At 41.2% G+C, this 13,732-nt stretch overlaps 1 protein-coding gene across 2 annotated transcripts in view; it reads right to left on the minus strand.

Annotated features, from left to right (window-relative positions):
• The window catches only part of NSF (N-ethylmaleimide sensitive factor, vesicle fusing ATPase), a 196,841-nt gene that overhangs the window by 18,550 nt on the left and 164,559 nt on the right, over positions 1-13,732 (minus strand). For both annotated transcript variants that reach the window (XM_063138459.1, XM_063138458.1), the window contains exon 18: positions 6,842-6,976. In XM_063138459.1, coding sequence (XP_062994529.1) covers positions 6,842-6,976 — 135 coding nt within the window. The remainder of the gene's footprint in view (positions 1-6,841; positions 6,977-13,732) is intronic.

A 13,732-nucleotide genomic window follows, 5' to 3' on the forward strand; every position in this document is an offset into this window, starting at 1 on the left:
TTTGTTCTATTTTCATTCCCACTATTTCTTCAATTTCAAGAAACACCATCTTCCATAATCTTTGTACATATTTGCATTCCCACCACATATGTAAATACGTTCCTTTTTCCCCACAACCTCTCCAACAATTTGCTGAGTGCTGATTATTTATCTTATTCAATCTAATCGGGGTTAGGTACCACCTCCACAAAATTTTAAAGTAATTCTCTTTTATTCTCACTGACATACTTCTCAACACTCTTTGTTTCCACAGTCCCTCCCAGCTCTGTCGCCCTGTTTGTACCTTCAAATCTGTCTCCCATACCATTTTTCCTGAACTATCCATTAGCCCTTTTTCTAACAATATTTTATATATTTCGCTCATTAAGACTTTTAATACTAAACTTCCTCCTTTACATTTTTCCTTTTTAATTATTAACTCCTCAAACTTCGTCATTTCTCTACAAACTCTGTTTTCTTTAATCCACTTTTTATTCCACTGTTCTAATTGCCTATACTCTAACCAAGATAATTTTTTCTCCTTTAAAAGCTCTTCCATATCTTCTCTTGTATTTATATCTCTTAACCAATCCTTTAATTTCATTTTATTTTTCTCTTTTAATATTTTACTTAATCTACCCTTCAGTTCCTCTGGGAAATTCTTTAACATTATTATCGGTGACAAAGGAGAGTTGCTCGGAAGCAGCTCCCCTTTAAATTTGCTCCAAATTTCCCATTGAGACCTCAGGAGCGGATTATCTATACTTTCAACCCATTTTCTCCCTCCTTCCTTAAAAAAAACATTTTCCAAACTCATCTCTACATTGCATATAGTTTTATCCTCCATCCAATCTAAATCTCCTACTCCTATAATTGCTTCTACAATGTGCCTTAACCTGTTTGCTACATAGTATAATTTTATATTTGGGAGACCCAGTCCTCCCTTTTTTTGGCTTAAATACCATTTATTCTTATTTACCCTCGCTTTCTTATCTCCGTTACAATATTTGTTAATAATATTTTGTCAACTTTTTATCTCAACTTCTGAAATTTTTATTGGTAACATCCTAAACACAAAATTAATCTTTGCTAAAATCTTCATTTTTATTAATGCTATTCTTCCAAACCAGGATAAATTTAATCTTTTATATTTTTCCAATTTTTCTAATACCTCTTTTTTTAACCTTGTTAAATTCTCCTTTTCTAAATTATCTAATTTTTTTATAATTTTAATTCCCAAATATCTAATCTGTTCCTTAACTCTCATTTCTATTCCCTTTCGTTCCCATTCCTTTTCTTCCTTCTTAGTATAATTAAACAAAATCATCTCTGATTTGGACCAATTTATTCTTAATCCAGTAGCTTCTTCAAATTCTCTCAATTGTTGTTTAATTCTATCTATTTTTCTTATTGGATTCTTAATAGTCAATAGGGTGTCATCCGCAAACATATTCAATTTTATTTTCCTTACATCTCCAATTCCTTCTATCTCTCCATCATCTCTTATTGCATTCGCCAATACTTCCATAACCATTACAAACAGGACCGGCGAGAGCGGACATCCTTGTCTTGTGCCTCTGGCTAGTCGAATCTTATCAGTGAGTCCATCGTTTACCACCACTACAGCTGTATTTTGGGAATATAACTGTTCTATTATAGTTTTAAATTTATTTCCAAATCCCATTTTATCTAAAATAATCTTTAATGCCTGCCAGCTCACACAATCAAAAGCCTTAAAAATATCCAATGCCAAAATTCCTGCCTTAATCTTTGATTTTTTTATCGCGTGTATTGCATTTAAAACTCTTCCCACTAAACTATGCAACTGTCTCCCCACCACAAATCCACATTGGTCTTCTCCTATATATTCTGATATAAATTTATTTAACTGTTTCGCCAAAATAGATGAAAAAATTTTTGCATCTTGATTTATTAATTAAATAGGTCTATATGAGTCAGGGATAGTCAAATCTTTATTTGGTTTTGGAATTAATATTATCAATGAGTGTTCCCATGATTCTGGTATCTTCTCTCCTTTTAATATAGCGTTGTAAAGTTTCAATAATTTCGGAACTAAAAACTCCTTAAAAACTTATAATATTCTGATCCTAAGCCATCTGCTCCCGGTGATTTACCCACTTTCAAATTATCGATTACATCTTCAACTTCTCTTTGAGTTATTACCTTCTCCATTTGCTCTTTATGTTCTATTTTTATTCCCTTCTTTATATACCTTTCTATATAGTCCTCCAGCTTCTTTTTTTTAATATCTTTACCCTTATATAATTCCTGATAAAATTTCTGAATTTTTTTTATTTTATCCTTCATTGTATGACAATAATTCTCTTGATTATCCTTCAATGCTCCTATCCCATTCTTCGCTTTTTCCTTTTGTGTGAGTCTGGCAAGCAATCTAGAATTTCTATTACTGTTTTCAAAATACTCCCTTTTCATATACATTAAATTTTTTTGAACTTCCTCTAAATTTAAATTTTCTAATTGTTTCTTCTTAGCTTGTATTTCTATTAATTTATATTTATTTTTACCCTGCCAATATTCTTCCTCCAAACTCCTAATCTCTATCTCTAACTTCTCCTGCTCTACATACTGTTGTCTTTTTAAATTACACATTTCTCTAATACAGATTCCTCTTACTACAGCCTTCATGGTGTCCCAAACGACTGACCCAGCTGTTCCTCCCTTTTCATTAATTTCCCAGGACTCTGACAATTCCCTCTGAATTTTTTCTACCACTTTATTATATTTCAATATTTTTGTGTTCATTTTTCACCTATACGCTTCTTTGTAATTCTTCTTAACTGCAAATTCTAAACTTAACAATGTGTGGTCTGTTACCTTTATTACCCCCATTTCCATTTTAGAAATCTTAGTTGCAAAATCTTTTGAGACAAATATATAATCTATCCTGGAGTATGTATGATGAACTGGGGAATAATATGAAAACCCAGGCTTAGCCCCATTAAGTAAACGCCAAGAATCCACATAATCATTTTCTTTTACTAATTTATTCAATATAGTAATATTATTCCTCTTTTCAACATTAGTGGGGTTTGACCTGTCCCATCTATTATCCATAACCATATTAAAGTCCCCAGCTAAGATAACATACCCCTCCTTGAATTCTTCTATTTCTTTAAATAATTTTATAAAAAACTCTCTATGTCTCTCATTAGGGGCATAAACATTAATTAATGTATATACCTTTCCTTCAATTTTACCTTTTATCATAAGGTATCTACCGCTGTCATCCTTCTTTATAGTTTCTAATATAAATCCACTTTTTTTAAAAATCAAAGTGGCCACTCCATTTTTTTTTGAAGTCCCCAATGACTTTTCATAATAAACTAACCACTTTGTCCTTATTATATTTACGTTTTCGAACCCTTGATGTGTTTCTTGCATCATAATAATGTCAGATCCTTCCTTATTAAACATTTGTTCTATTCGCCTCCTTTTCACGACTGCCCCCAAACCTTTAACATTAAGTGTTGATACTTTTATCTTTTTATCCATATTCACCCTTTTGATGTCTCTTCCGATCCCTTGAGTTCACATCCCTTGTATGTGAACTCAAGTTCACATACATAAAAACACAAACACCATAACAAACCCCTCAAATCCCTTACCCTAACCCACTCCATCCCCCCTTCCCCCCCACCCCACCCCCCACCTCTTCCCCCCCCAAATCCCTGTAAGTCTATCACTCCAGCCATCTACTTTAGGGGGAGGGGGGAGGCAGTGCTGCACCTGGCCGGCAAGGTCTCTATGCTTAACATTTCTATCTACAATTATCTCATCTTACAGTTAACAATTCTATTACATCCCAGATGCCCCAGCCTCATCTCCCCCCTCACCTGTTTCAGTCACACTTGCTTCCTCATACAGACCCAAACTCTTCAGCAACTCCTTACCCTGATCCAAAGAGGTTACTCTGTGCTCCCCCCACACCATATGTAAATCTTAAAAATACAGGATAACCCCAAGCATATTTTATGCTTTTTTTCACTAATATTTCTGTTATTGGCTTGACACTGCGTCTCCAATTCAGTGTGTGCTGACAAAGATCATTGTAAATTTGCACTGATTTGCCTTTATACTGTAGCAGGGCCATGGATCTCAATTTCTTCATAACTTGCTCTTTCTTATAATAATTGCCAAATTTTACCAAAATGTCTCTAGCAGCTCCTCTATAATTTTGCCCCCCCCCCTGTGGACACGGTCCAAATCAGAATCCGCTATTTCCCAATCAGGCATCATCTCTTTGAACCACTGCAGAATTATATCTCGCAAATTTTCTCCTTGTACTTGAATTAAATGCTTTATATGAAGTGATGAACGACGATTTTGATCTTCTAAAGCAATCAGCCTTAATTTGTGATCCTGAAATTACACATTGGGAGCTTTTTCAAAAACATCCTGTCTTTTCTCCATCAAATTTGCTCCTGCCTCCTGGTTGCCCTCCTCTATGTGACAACCTTTCAAGCATTTGAAGAGTTGGTTAGGCCTCATCTAGAGTATTGCATCCAGTTCTGGGCTCCACAATTCAAGAAGAACGCAGACAAGCTGGAGCGTGTTCAGAGGAGGGCAACCAGGATGATCAGGGGTCTGGAAACAAAGCCCTATGAAGAGAGACTGAAAGAACTGGGCATGTTTAGCCTGGAGAAGAGAAGATTTAGGGGAGACATGATAGCACTCTTCAAATACTTAAAAGGTTGTCACACAGAGGAGGGCCAGGATCTCTTCTCGATCCTCCCAGAGTGCAGGACACGGAATAACGGGCTCAAGTTAAAGGAAGCCAAATTCCAGCTGGACATCAGGAAAAACTTCCTGACTGTTAGAGCAGCACGACAATGGAATCAGTTGCCTCATGAGGTTGTGGGCTCTCCCACACTAGAGGCCTTCAAGAGGCAGCTGGACGACCATCTGTCAGGGATGCTTTAGGGTGGATTCCTGCATTGAGCAGGGGGTTGGACTCGATGGCCTTGTAGGCCCCTTCCAACTCTGCTGTTCTATGATTCTATGAGTACTATCACACTTCCCTCAGTCCTCTCTTCTAAAGGCAAAACATGCCCAGTTCTTTCAGTCTCTCCTCAAAGGGCTTTGTTTCCAGATCCCTGATCATCCCCATTGCCTTCCGCTGAACCTCCTCCAGCTTGTCTCATCCTTCTTTAAGTGTGGCGCCCAGAACTTGACACAATACTCAGATTGATTCTTAGAGAATCGTTCCATGGACTCTCTCCCCACACTTTTAGACATACGTCAAGCACACCCAGTGCAGTTCTCCTGTCAGCATTCTGAGACAGTGGGAGAGAGGTAACAGGAAACTGCCAACTGAGGTGAGGTCATTTTGAGGGCTGACAGACAGATCATTGACTGACAGAACATTCTACCTGACAGAGATCTCACCGAAAAAGAGAGGGAGGAAAAAGAAAATGCTCTCTGGACCCCTGTGCAGAGTGACTCAGAAGCAAGCCTTTCTGAACTTACAGGGACATTTCTACTCAGCATTTGTGGACATCTGCCCAGTTAATTACTTGTTTGCGTTGTTGTTTTTTAGTTTGTGGGGTTTTTTCCAGAACACTGTAATAATAAATTTTCTTCTTAAAAACCTACTGCTTTAAGTCCAGGCTTTGTGGAACTTGTTGGTTCAAGCTCCACAAAGCCAGGAAATTGGAAGCTAAGCTTAATGTCTTAACATACGTGCCCCGTGATCAGTGATGATGTTGTGCAATGTCACAAATTGTGCTTGCTTACAAGCCACAAGCATGCATGGATCAACTCATAGGAGGATTCCTCTGGCAACGCATTAAGGGCCACATGCTTCATAAGACAGTACAAAACCAACATAATGTGGGGCATCTTTGTTGGTCCCAGGCGTTCCATCTTCCCCATTTGGATTTGGGCCTGAAAAAGCAGGCAACAGTACAGGTGCAGAGAGGGTAAGTTGTGACACTCCACAACGTCATCACTGATCATGGGGCATATGTCTGTTAAGGCATCAGCCTTAGCTTCCAATTTTCTGGCTTTGTGGAACTTGAGCCAACATGAGATAGACTTAACTCTGCGCCTAAACTAGCAGGTTGTATTGATCATTGAACATATAAAGTGTTGTCAGATTAGGGTTAGTTGCTTAATCAACCCATTAAATTTTGCCATCCTCATATTAATGGATTTTGTTCTTAACAGCTATACTTCTTATTAGTTATAGTTCAGATAATAAAAAGGCAGCACCTAAGCTCCCCCTGCAAGTTCTGAGGGTGATTCAATGCCTCCCATATTCATAAAATAGATTGCTATTCTTTGCAAAGCAGCAGACATTAAGTACATCTATGGATTCCCTTTCTCCCAATCCCCTCAATTCTACAACCTTGGGCTTATAGCTAATGGGGTATATATAGAAGCAGTATCCCATATTTTGCAAAACAAGCTTCAACATGTTTGCACCTTTGAAAATGGTGTGCTGGGGTCTCATGCACCTAGAAGGTCATTAAGGAAAAACGGGAATGAAAGGCTATGGGCTGGGAGATCAGCCATTGACAACAAGACGTCTTACCTACTGAAATGTCCTCTCTGGATTCTAAATTTACATAGTAACTATTCCTAAGGTTTCTGGAGGTGCTTGTTTCCCCCACATTCCTGATGGGGAAGAAATGTACTGCCACCTTCACACTTCCCTGCCCATCCCATGATGAGAGCTAGATTTGCCATGACGTAACTCCACACCAGGATTTCAAGCCTTCCACACACAGGCCGCAGGCATGCACTCCGCTTGCCCCAGTTCTCCCCATGCCCACAATTCAAAAGAAATGGGGCTTTTCTTTCAAACTCCCTTCCTCCTAACCTCCAGGGCCTCCATGAGGTGATCTCCTGTGGCAATGTTGGGAATATGGACAGTAGTGCTGAAGGCATCCAGCATCTCCATCTCCTGCAGGACATCCTTGCGACTGGTGGTCCCAATGAGCAAGAGCTTGCGACCCTGTATATTGTTTAAAAGAAAAAGCATGAGGAGAGAGAAGAAGATTCGACAAAAGGAAAGTTAATGCATTTCCAACATTCTTTTGGGAAATATTACTTTGTTATGACCTATAGTCTAATAGATGATAACAAATAACCAACATATAAAGAAAACGATTCATTTTAAACTCTGGTTTCCATCGCTCCTTTTAAACAGTTAGCATCTTAAGGGATGGGGAGCAATCTTTGGACCCAGGAATCTGCACTACCTGCTCCCTCTCTGAGGTCGCAAAAGTGACTTCAGAGATGAGGTCAAGGGGGCATTCCAGTGGGTGAGGGTGGGGAGGGGACTCAAGAGGCTCACTTATGAGGAATCCTGAGGCTTCTCCAGCCTCCTTCCCTGGAGAAGAAGGTGAAAAAGCTCGAGTTGAAATGCAGAGCGGGAAGTGCAGTGGATCGCCTCCACCACATCTCCTGCTCTGCACTGGATACTCATAAGCCTCTGAATTCGGAGGCTTAAGAGCATCGAGGGCGCAATCCATAGGATTGCACTCTTAATCTGGTTTAAAAGCCTTTCCTTCTGATAGTACAAATCTACCCAGCTGGATCAGACCAAGGTCCATCCAGCTGGGTGGATTGCCAAGCATCCATTTTCCAGCACCTGCTAGTCAGATGCCTCCAGAAAACTCAAAGAAGGGCATGTGGTTTTGCTTGTATTTAGAGGTATTACTAACTCTAAACAAAGAGGTTCCATTTAGCTATCATTGCTAAGAATAATACTGTCCTCCATGAATTTGTTTAACCCTTTAAAAAAGTAATCTGAAATCTCTCTCCAAGGAGCCTGGGGACTACAGCTTGGGGTGGCTGATGGCAGTGCTAGAGTATCTAATAGAATTATTGGCACCTTCACCAACACTTTCCAGAACACTTTTCAGAATTCTTTGGGGGGCGAGGGGAGCCACTGCAGTAATATTGGTATAAAACAAAGATAGGTTTGTAGCATAGCTATATTAGCCTTTAAAACGTTAAAAAAGCAGCTACCCTCTGCTTTCCGTAAGCTTACCCAACAGTTTCAGATAAGTGAAGTTTTTGACTAATTGAGAAAAACAAGAGATCAGTATCATGTAGAGATGCATACAAAATTCATTCCAGGTGTTTTTTTTACCAGAATTTACCCAGTTTGCATCTCCCAGAACCAAACACAAAGTCTGTACATTTTCAAATGCGTACATTTGAAAAACGTGCACAAACACACTTTAATCAGTGGGAGAAAAATGCCTACATCTAAAAAACACAAATAACTGATGTATACATTTGTGAAAATATGCACAAATCTTCACGCAAAAAAAGGGGGGAACCAAAGCCCACAAGTCAGAACAAGCTTGGAAATGGAAAGGCAGGTTGCTTACCTGTAACTGGTTCTTCGAGTGGTCATCTGCACATTCATACATACGGGCTCTGCATCTGCGCAGAGCCTTGATTCAGGAAACTTCCAAAGCTGAGAAGCATTTTGGTGGGATATCTCCTCCACTGCCCTCCTGTGCATGTCCTTATCAGGTTTCTGCTCAGTCCCTCAGTTCCTTGAGACCATCTGATACAGTCTCGAAACTGAGGGCACAAAAAACATACCATGGTACCAACATCGATATTGACACTGAAGCGGGGTCAGTGGTTGGGTTGTATGAATGCACAGACGACCACTTGAAGAACAACAGTTACAGGTAAGCAACCTGCCTTTCTTCTTCATGGTCTCTGTGCACGACACATATAGGCAATTCACAAACTGACTTACTGAAGGTGAGTCAGTGTCCTATTGCAGGATCGGAGACAAGACTGCATCCTGATTGAGCAATCTGCTCAAGCTTGAACATCGATCCTGAAATGCTTAATAAAGATCAACGGCTTGCCCCAAGTTGTGGCTTTACACAAGTCTGGCAACAGCACTCCTCATCCAAAAGCCATCAATGTAGCCATGTCCTCTGTCAAATGGGCTCTAACTGGACTCGAGAGTTCTAGCCCAACAATCTCATATGCTGGGCGTATAGTCTGAACAACACAAGAAGCAAACTTCTAGGAAGACACTGTAGTCCTTTCCTTGGCCCCCTCTGACCTGGATTGGTAGAAGGCTAACACTTGACAAACGTCCACAGCATGCAATGCCACTTCTAATGGCGATGCAGGGGATGGAAGGAAGTTTGGTAGAATTATATCCTAACTAACATGAAAATACAATAACCCTGACAGAAGAAAAGAAATGTCTGGTTGCAGCACCACCTTATCCCTGTGAAATATTAAATATGGAGGGTTCACTCGACCTCCTGGCATACATAATGGCCGTCAGGAAAGCTATTTCCATGAAAGCAATCACAGGTCAGTACTGGCAAGAGGTTTTTCAGTCGCTTCAAGAACTGACGAACAATAGGGTGAGTAAACACAGAAAAATCTTGGATCAGCAGGTGTGTAGCAGAAACGGCTGCCAAGTATACCCTTATGGAGGAATATCTGAGTCCTTTTGCAGTGAAGAGTACAGGAACTAAAGAATGCAATCAACAAAGCTGTGTTGGTCACAGCGGAAGCGTTAAATGTTGCCACTTACTGGCATACGAATGTCTTGTCGATGGTTTCCTAGCCACCTTCAAAGTCTTCAGATTATCAGGTGACAATCATTGATGCAGATCCATTTATGGATTGATTCTCCACACTGCCAACTTGAGCATGGATAGATCTCAATGACAAATTCATCCTCAGGATCAAGAGAGGAGGTTCGGGAGCAACGGCTAATGCACAAGGTACCCCTTGGTCGTTTTTTACAGAGGGCCCAGCCACCACTGCACAATCAAGTTGCAGTCTGTTCCATCTCTTCCAATCTTTGCGAGCACTTTTGTAACGGAAATGGAGGGAATGTGTCAAAAAACTCCCCAGTTCATGACAAGAGAAACACATTTCCCATCGGGCAATGTCCCACTCCTCCTCTTGTACAGAACCTCTTGCATACTGCATTCTGGTGTCACAAACAAGTCCAACATCACTTGTGTGATGAATCGTGGGCTCATCTTAGAGAGTCTGCAAGTACATTGTCTATTCCTGCAATATGTAAGGCAGTCAAGGATGATTCCTCCTAACTGCCTTACATATGTGAAAGATGTTGAATGTCAACCGAATCAATTTTGACAATTGAATTCTTCCTTGTTTGCTGATGCACCATACCACTGCAGTGTTGTCAGTGAGGACCTGGACTCATCGGTTCTGAAGATCCACCTCGTGGGCACATAGTGCCTTTTGCACTGCAAGGAGCTCTAGAAAACTGATACGATGCTTCATCTCAGTTCCAGACCATCTGCCTTGTATTTGAAGGGGCCTGCGGTGAGTTCCCCAGCTGAAGAGGGAAGCATCTGCGATAAGTATCTGAGATGGTGATGGCTGGATGAAAGGAATCCCCTGAAGCTGGTTATCTATTCTTGTCCACCACTTGAGTGTGAATAAAACATTGCTTGGGATTAGCAATCGAGTCTGATGGGCATCTTCACTATTGTTGAAGACCCAAAGAAACCAATTCTATAGTGGCCTCATTTGAAGACTAGCCCACTCCCACTGTACCACTAAGACCATGGCTGCCATCAGTCGCAACAGAAGCTGGATAGAAAACACTGTAACGATCTGGTGACTGACTAAATCCTTTGCTAGACAAGGGCCCAAGCACAATCTCTTGGGAGATAAGCCCACTGGGTTACCAAGTCTAGTATGGCCCCAATAAATGTGATTTCCTGAGCTGGGGTCAGCTTCGACTTCTTGTGGGATAAGACCCAATGAATTGAAGAGGTTGAGGACAATGAGTGTTGAATGACAGAGATCTTTCTGGGGTAATGCTACAATTAAATAATCACCAAACTATGGGTAGATATCTATGCCCAGGATACAGTAATGTGCACAGATCATTTTGTGAATACTCCCAAGTAGTGGCCAATCCGATGGGCAAAACATGAAACTGGAACACACTGCAACCAATAGGGAAGTGAAGATATTTTTTATGCAAACCTTTGATCGCAATGTGGAAGTATGTGTCCTTGAGATCTACTGATGTGAACTACACTCCCTGCCATAGGGGTGGGAGGATTGTAGTCAATGTTGTCACCCAGTTCAGGTCCTAGAGGTCCAGGATTGGTCAAAGTCCTCCATCCTGTTTGGGTATTGTAAAGTAGCAGGAGAAAAACCCTTTGGTGTGACAGTAAGGAAGTACTTTCTGGATGGCTCCCTTCCACAAAAGATATTCTGTCTCCAACTTCACCAAGTCTGATGGAGGAGTCACATGGGCAGGACCCATGGGAGGGAGGACATCGAACTCGATCCTGTAGCCCCTGAGGACGATGGCTAGGATGGTGTCTGATGTTCCTGAAGTCCATTCCGGGGGCGAAAGGAGAGAGAGGAGTTCCAAAGACAGGGAGACAGGCAAGGGGATGAAGATAAAAAGTTGTTAAGTCAAAGGCAATGCTTTAAGGTGTCGTCCAGTTTTCCTCAGGTCTGGTGAGATCACATTGCAAAATACTGACACCTTTGCTGTTGAGGTGCTTTGTATCTAGAGGTGCAATCCTGATGGTGTCATAGTGGTAAGGAGGCTGCTGACAGAAGCATCAATGAGGTCTGTATGGAGTAGGCTGTTGTCCAAGACCCATTTTTCAAGCGGTGGTTTTGGCTATTTGGGAAGTGTCAATTCCTTTGTTTGGCTTAGCATTAAAAAGCCCTCTCCATCAAAGGGAAGATCCTTGGTATGGGAGTGAGCCTCCAGTGCCAAACCTGCAACCAGGCATGCCTACACACTGAGCAGTTCCGACTGTGGCTTTTGCCTGGTGCCTCGCTGTCTTTATTTGCTGTTTGGAGAGTTTAAGCACTTCTGCTTGGAAAAACCTCACAAGTTCCCTCTGATCTTCCAGTAAATAACCACAGAGGGAACTCATTTTCTCCCATACGAAGAGCTGGGCCCGTGCTATGGTGGTCTGGAAATTCATGAACCTGGGTCTAAGAGCAGGTGGAGCGTGTATTCTTTACCCCAGAAGATCTAATCATCAAACTTCCTTATCCAGCGGAGACAGGTGTATTCTCTTGCCCTCCAGTTCGTGGAGTAGGATGCCAGTAGTAGAAGGTCTGAAGAAACTGGTTGAATGCTATGTGGCTGAAGATCCAACTCTCAAGTCATAGGACCTTGCACAAGAAGCACAGTAGAGTGTGGTGCCAGTGGAGGAGGAAGGAAAACATTTTTGGTGAACAGCTTCGATACCGTGGCAGGAGTAGATTGGTAATGAGAAGACATTGCTCCTAGATACCTCATACGATCATAATACACCTTCTGATCTCTTTGATATTGCCATTTGTTGTAATGATGTGCCCTACAAGATGGAGAGGGCCAGTCGGAACCCCTGTCCCATTCTGAGAATGAAGAACAGGACCTCTTACAGTAATGAATGTCCCTTCTTTCACCTGGATGGTATGAGCGAACTGATTCCGGGGAATCCTCCCAATGACTAAATTCAGTTTGTAGGTGTGATGAGGGTAAGAGCTATGCTAGTCTCATATAGAAGAAGAGTCCTCAATTTTACCTGCAGAAGTAGACTCCGTACAGGTTGATTATGACCTCAGCATCAGTGTCGGTGCCAATAGTGCTACTGTAAAGGTTGATTCCGACCTCAATACACATGCCAATGGCACAGATGGTATTGGGGGAATCCAATAATGGTAGGGGATAGCAGAGGCAGTTTGGGCACTGATTCTGACATCTTCCTAATATCCTTTTTCTTTTGCACCTCCAGTGCAGTCTTAAGAACTCTCTCCTTCAATAATAATAATAATAATAATAATAATAATGATGATGAACTAAAAAAATATTTATTACCTGCCTCTCCCTCTGGATCGAGGCGGGGGACAACATAGAATACAAAATATTATAAAATACATAAAAGTGATTAAAACATATAAAAACTAATACATTATGAAAATAACAGCCAGTGAGACATCTTAAAATTCGACTGGGTAGGCCTGTCAGAAGAGATCAGTCTTTATTGCTTTTTTATATTCAGAAAGACTATTGAGTTGGCGGATCTCTCCCAGCAGGCCATTCCACAGTCTGGAAGGTCCTCTGGATAACAGTTGTTAATCTAGCAATCTTGGATAATTTTTTAGCAACAGCGAGAGTCAAAGAGCACCCTGGAGTCGGGGATTCATTCTCCTTGTGTCCAGAGCTAATGAGTGCCATGAGGTGCTAGGCGATACCATGCTAGGGGGCTCTGTTGGAGACTCCCATAGCTGCGGAGCCACTCCGTGTTTGTTGTCGCCTTTAGAGCCTTTTCCCAAAAGACTACGTTCAATCTATCTGGTTGATTCCTATGGCCCTCTTTTATAAAAACTTGAGTGTGAAGAGGTTTCGATGCCATGAACCTCACCCAAGCAAAAGAGGCAGAGGGAATCCCCATCAGTAGGTAGCAATTTGCTATCACAATGAACCCATTTTCTGACGGGTGTCTTTGAGGCTATAACTTAATGAACTGCAATCAACGATCGTAAAGAAAAATCCAACAAAACATCCAAAAACATAGTTAAGAGGAACGACAGCAGAATAAAAAAAGATAGAAATAGAGGGAAAACCCTCAGCAAACACTGTAATTTTAATGCAATTTGAATGAAAAAGTTCCCATCCAGGCAACCAGCAAGGTGGTTGAAAAAGAATGGAGGAACTGGATGGGAACATGCCCAGGACGAGTGCAGTACGGCAGTAGGGGAGAGTGTCCGC

Source organism: Elgaria multicarinata, chromosome 11 (genome assembly GCF_023053635.1).
Source record: "Elgaria multicarinata webbii isolate HBS135686 ecotype San Diego chromosome 11, rElgMul1.1.pri, whole genome shotgun sequence".
NCBI classification, from domain to species: Eukaryota; Metazoa; Chordata; class Lepidosauria; order Squamata; family Anguidae; genus Elgaria; species Elgaria multicarinata.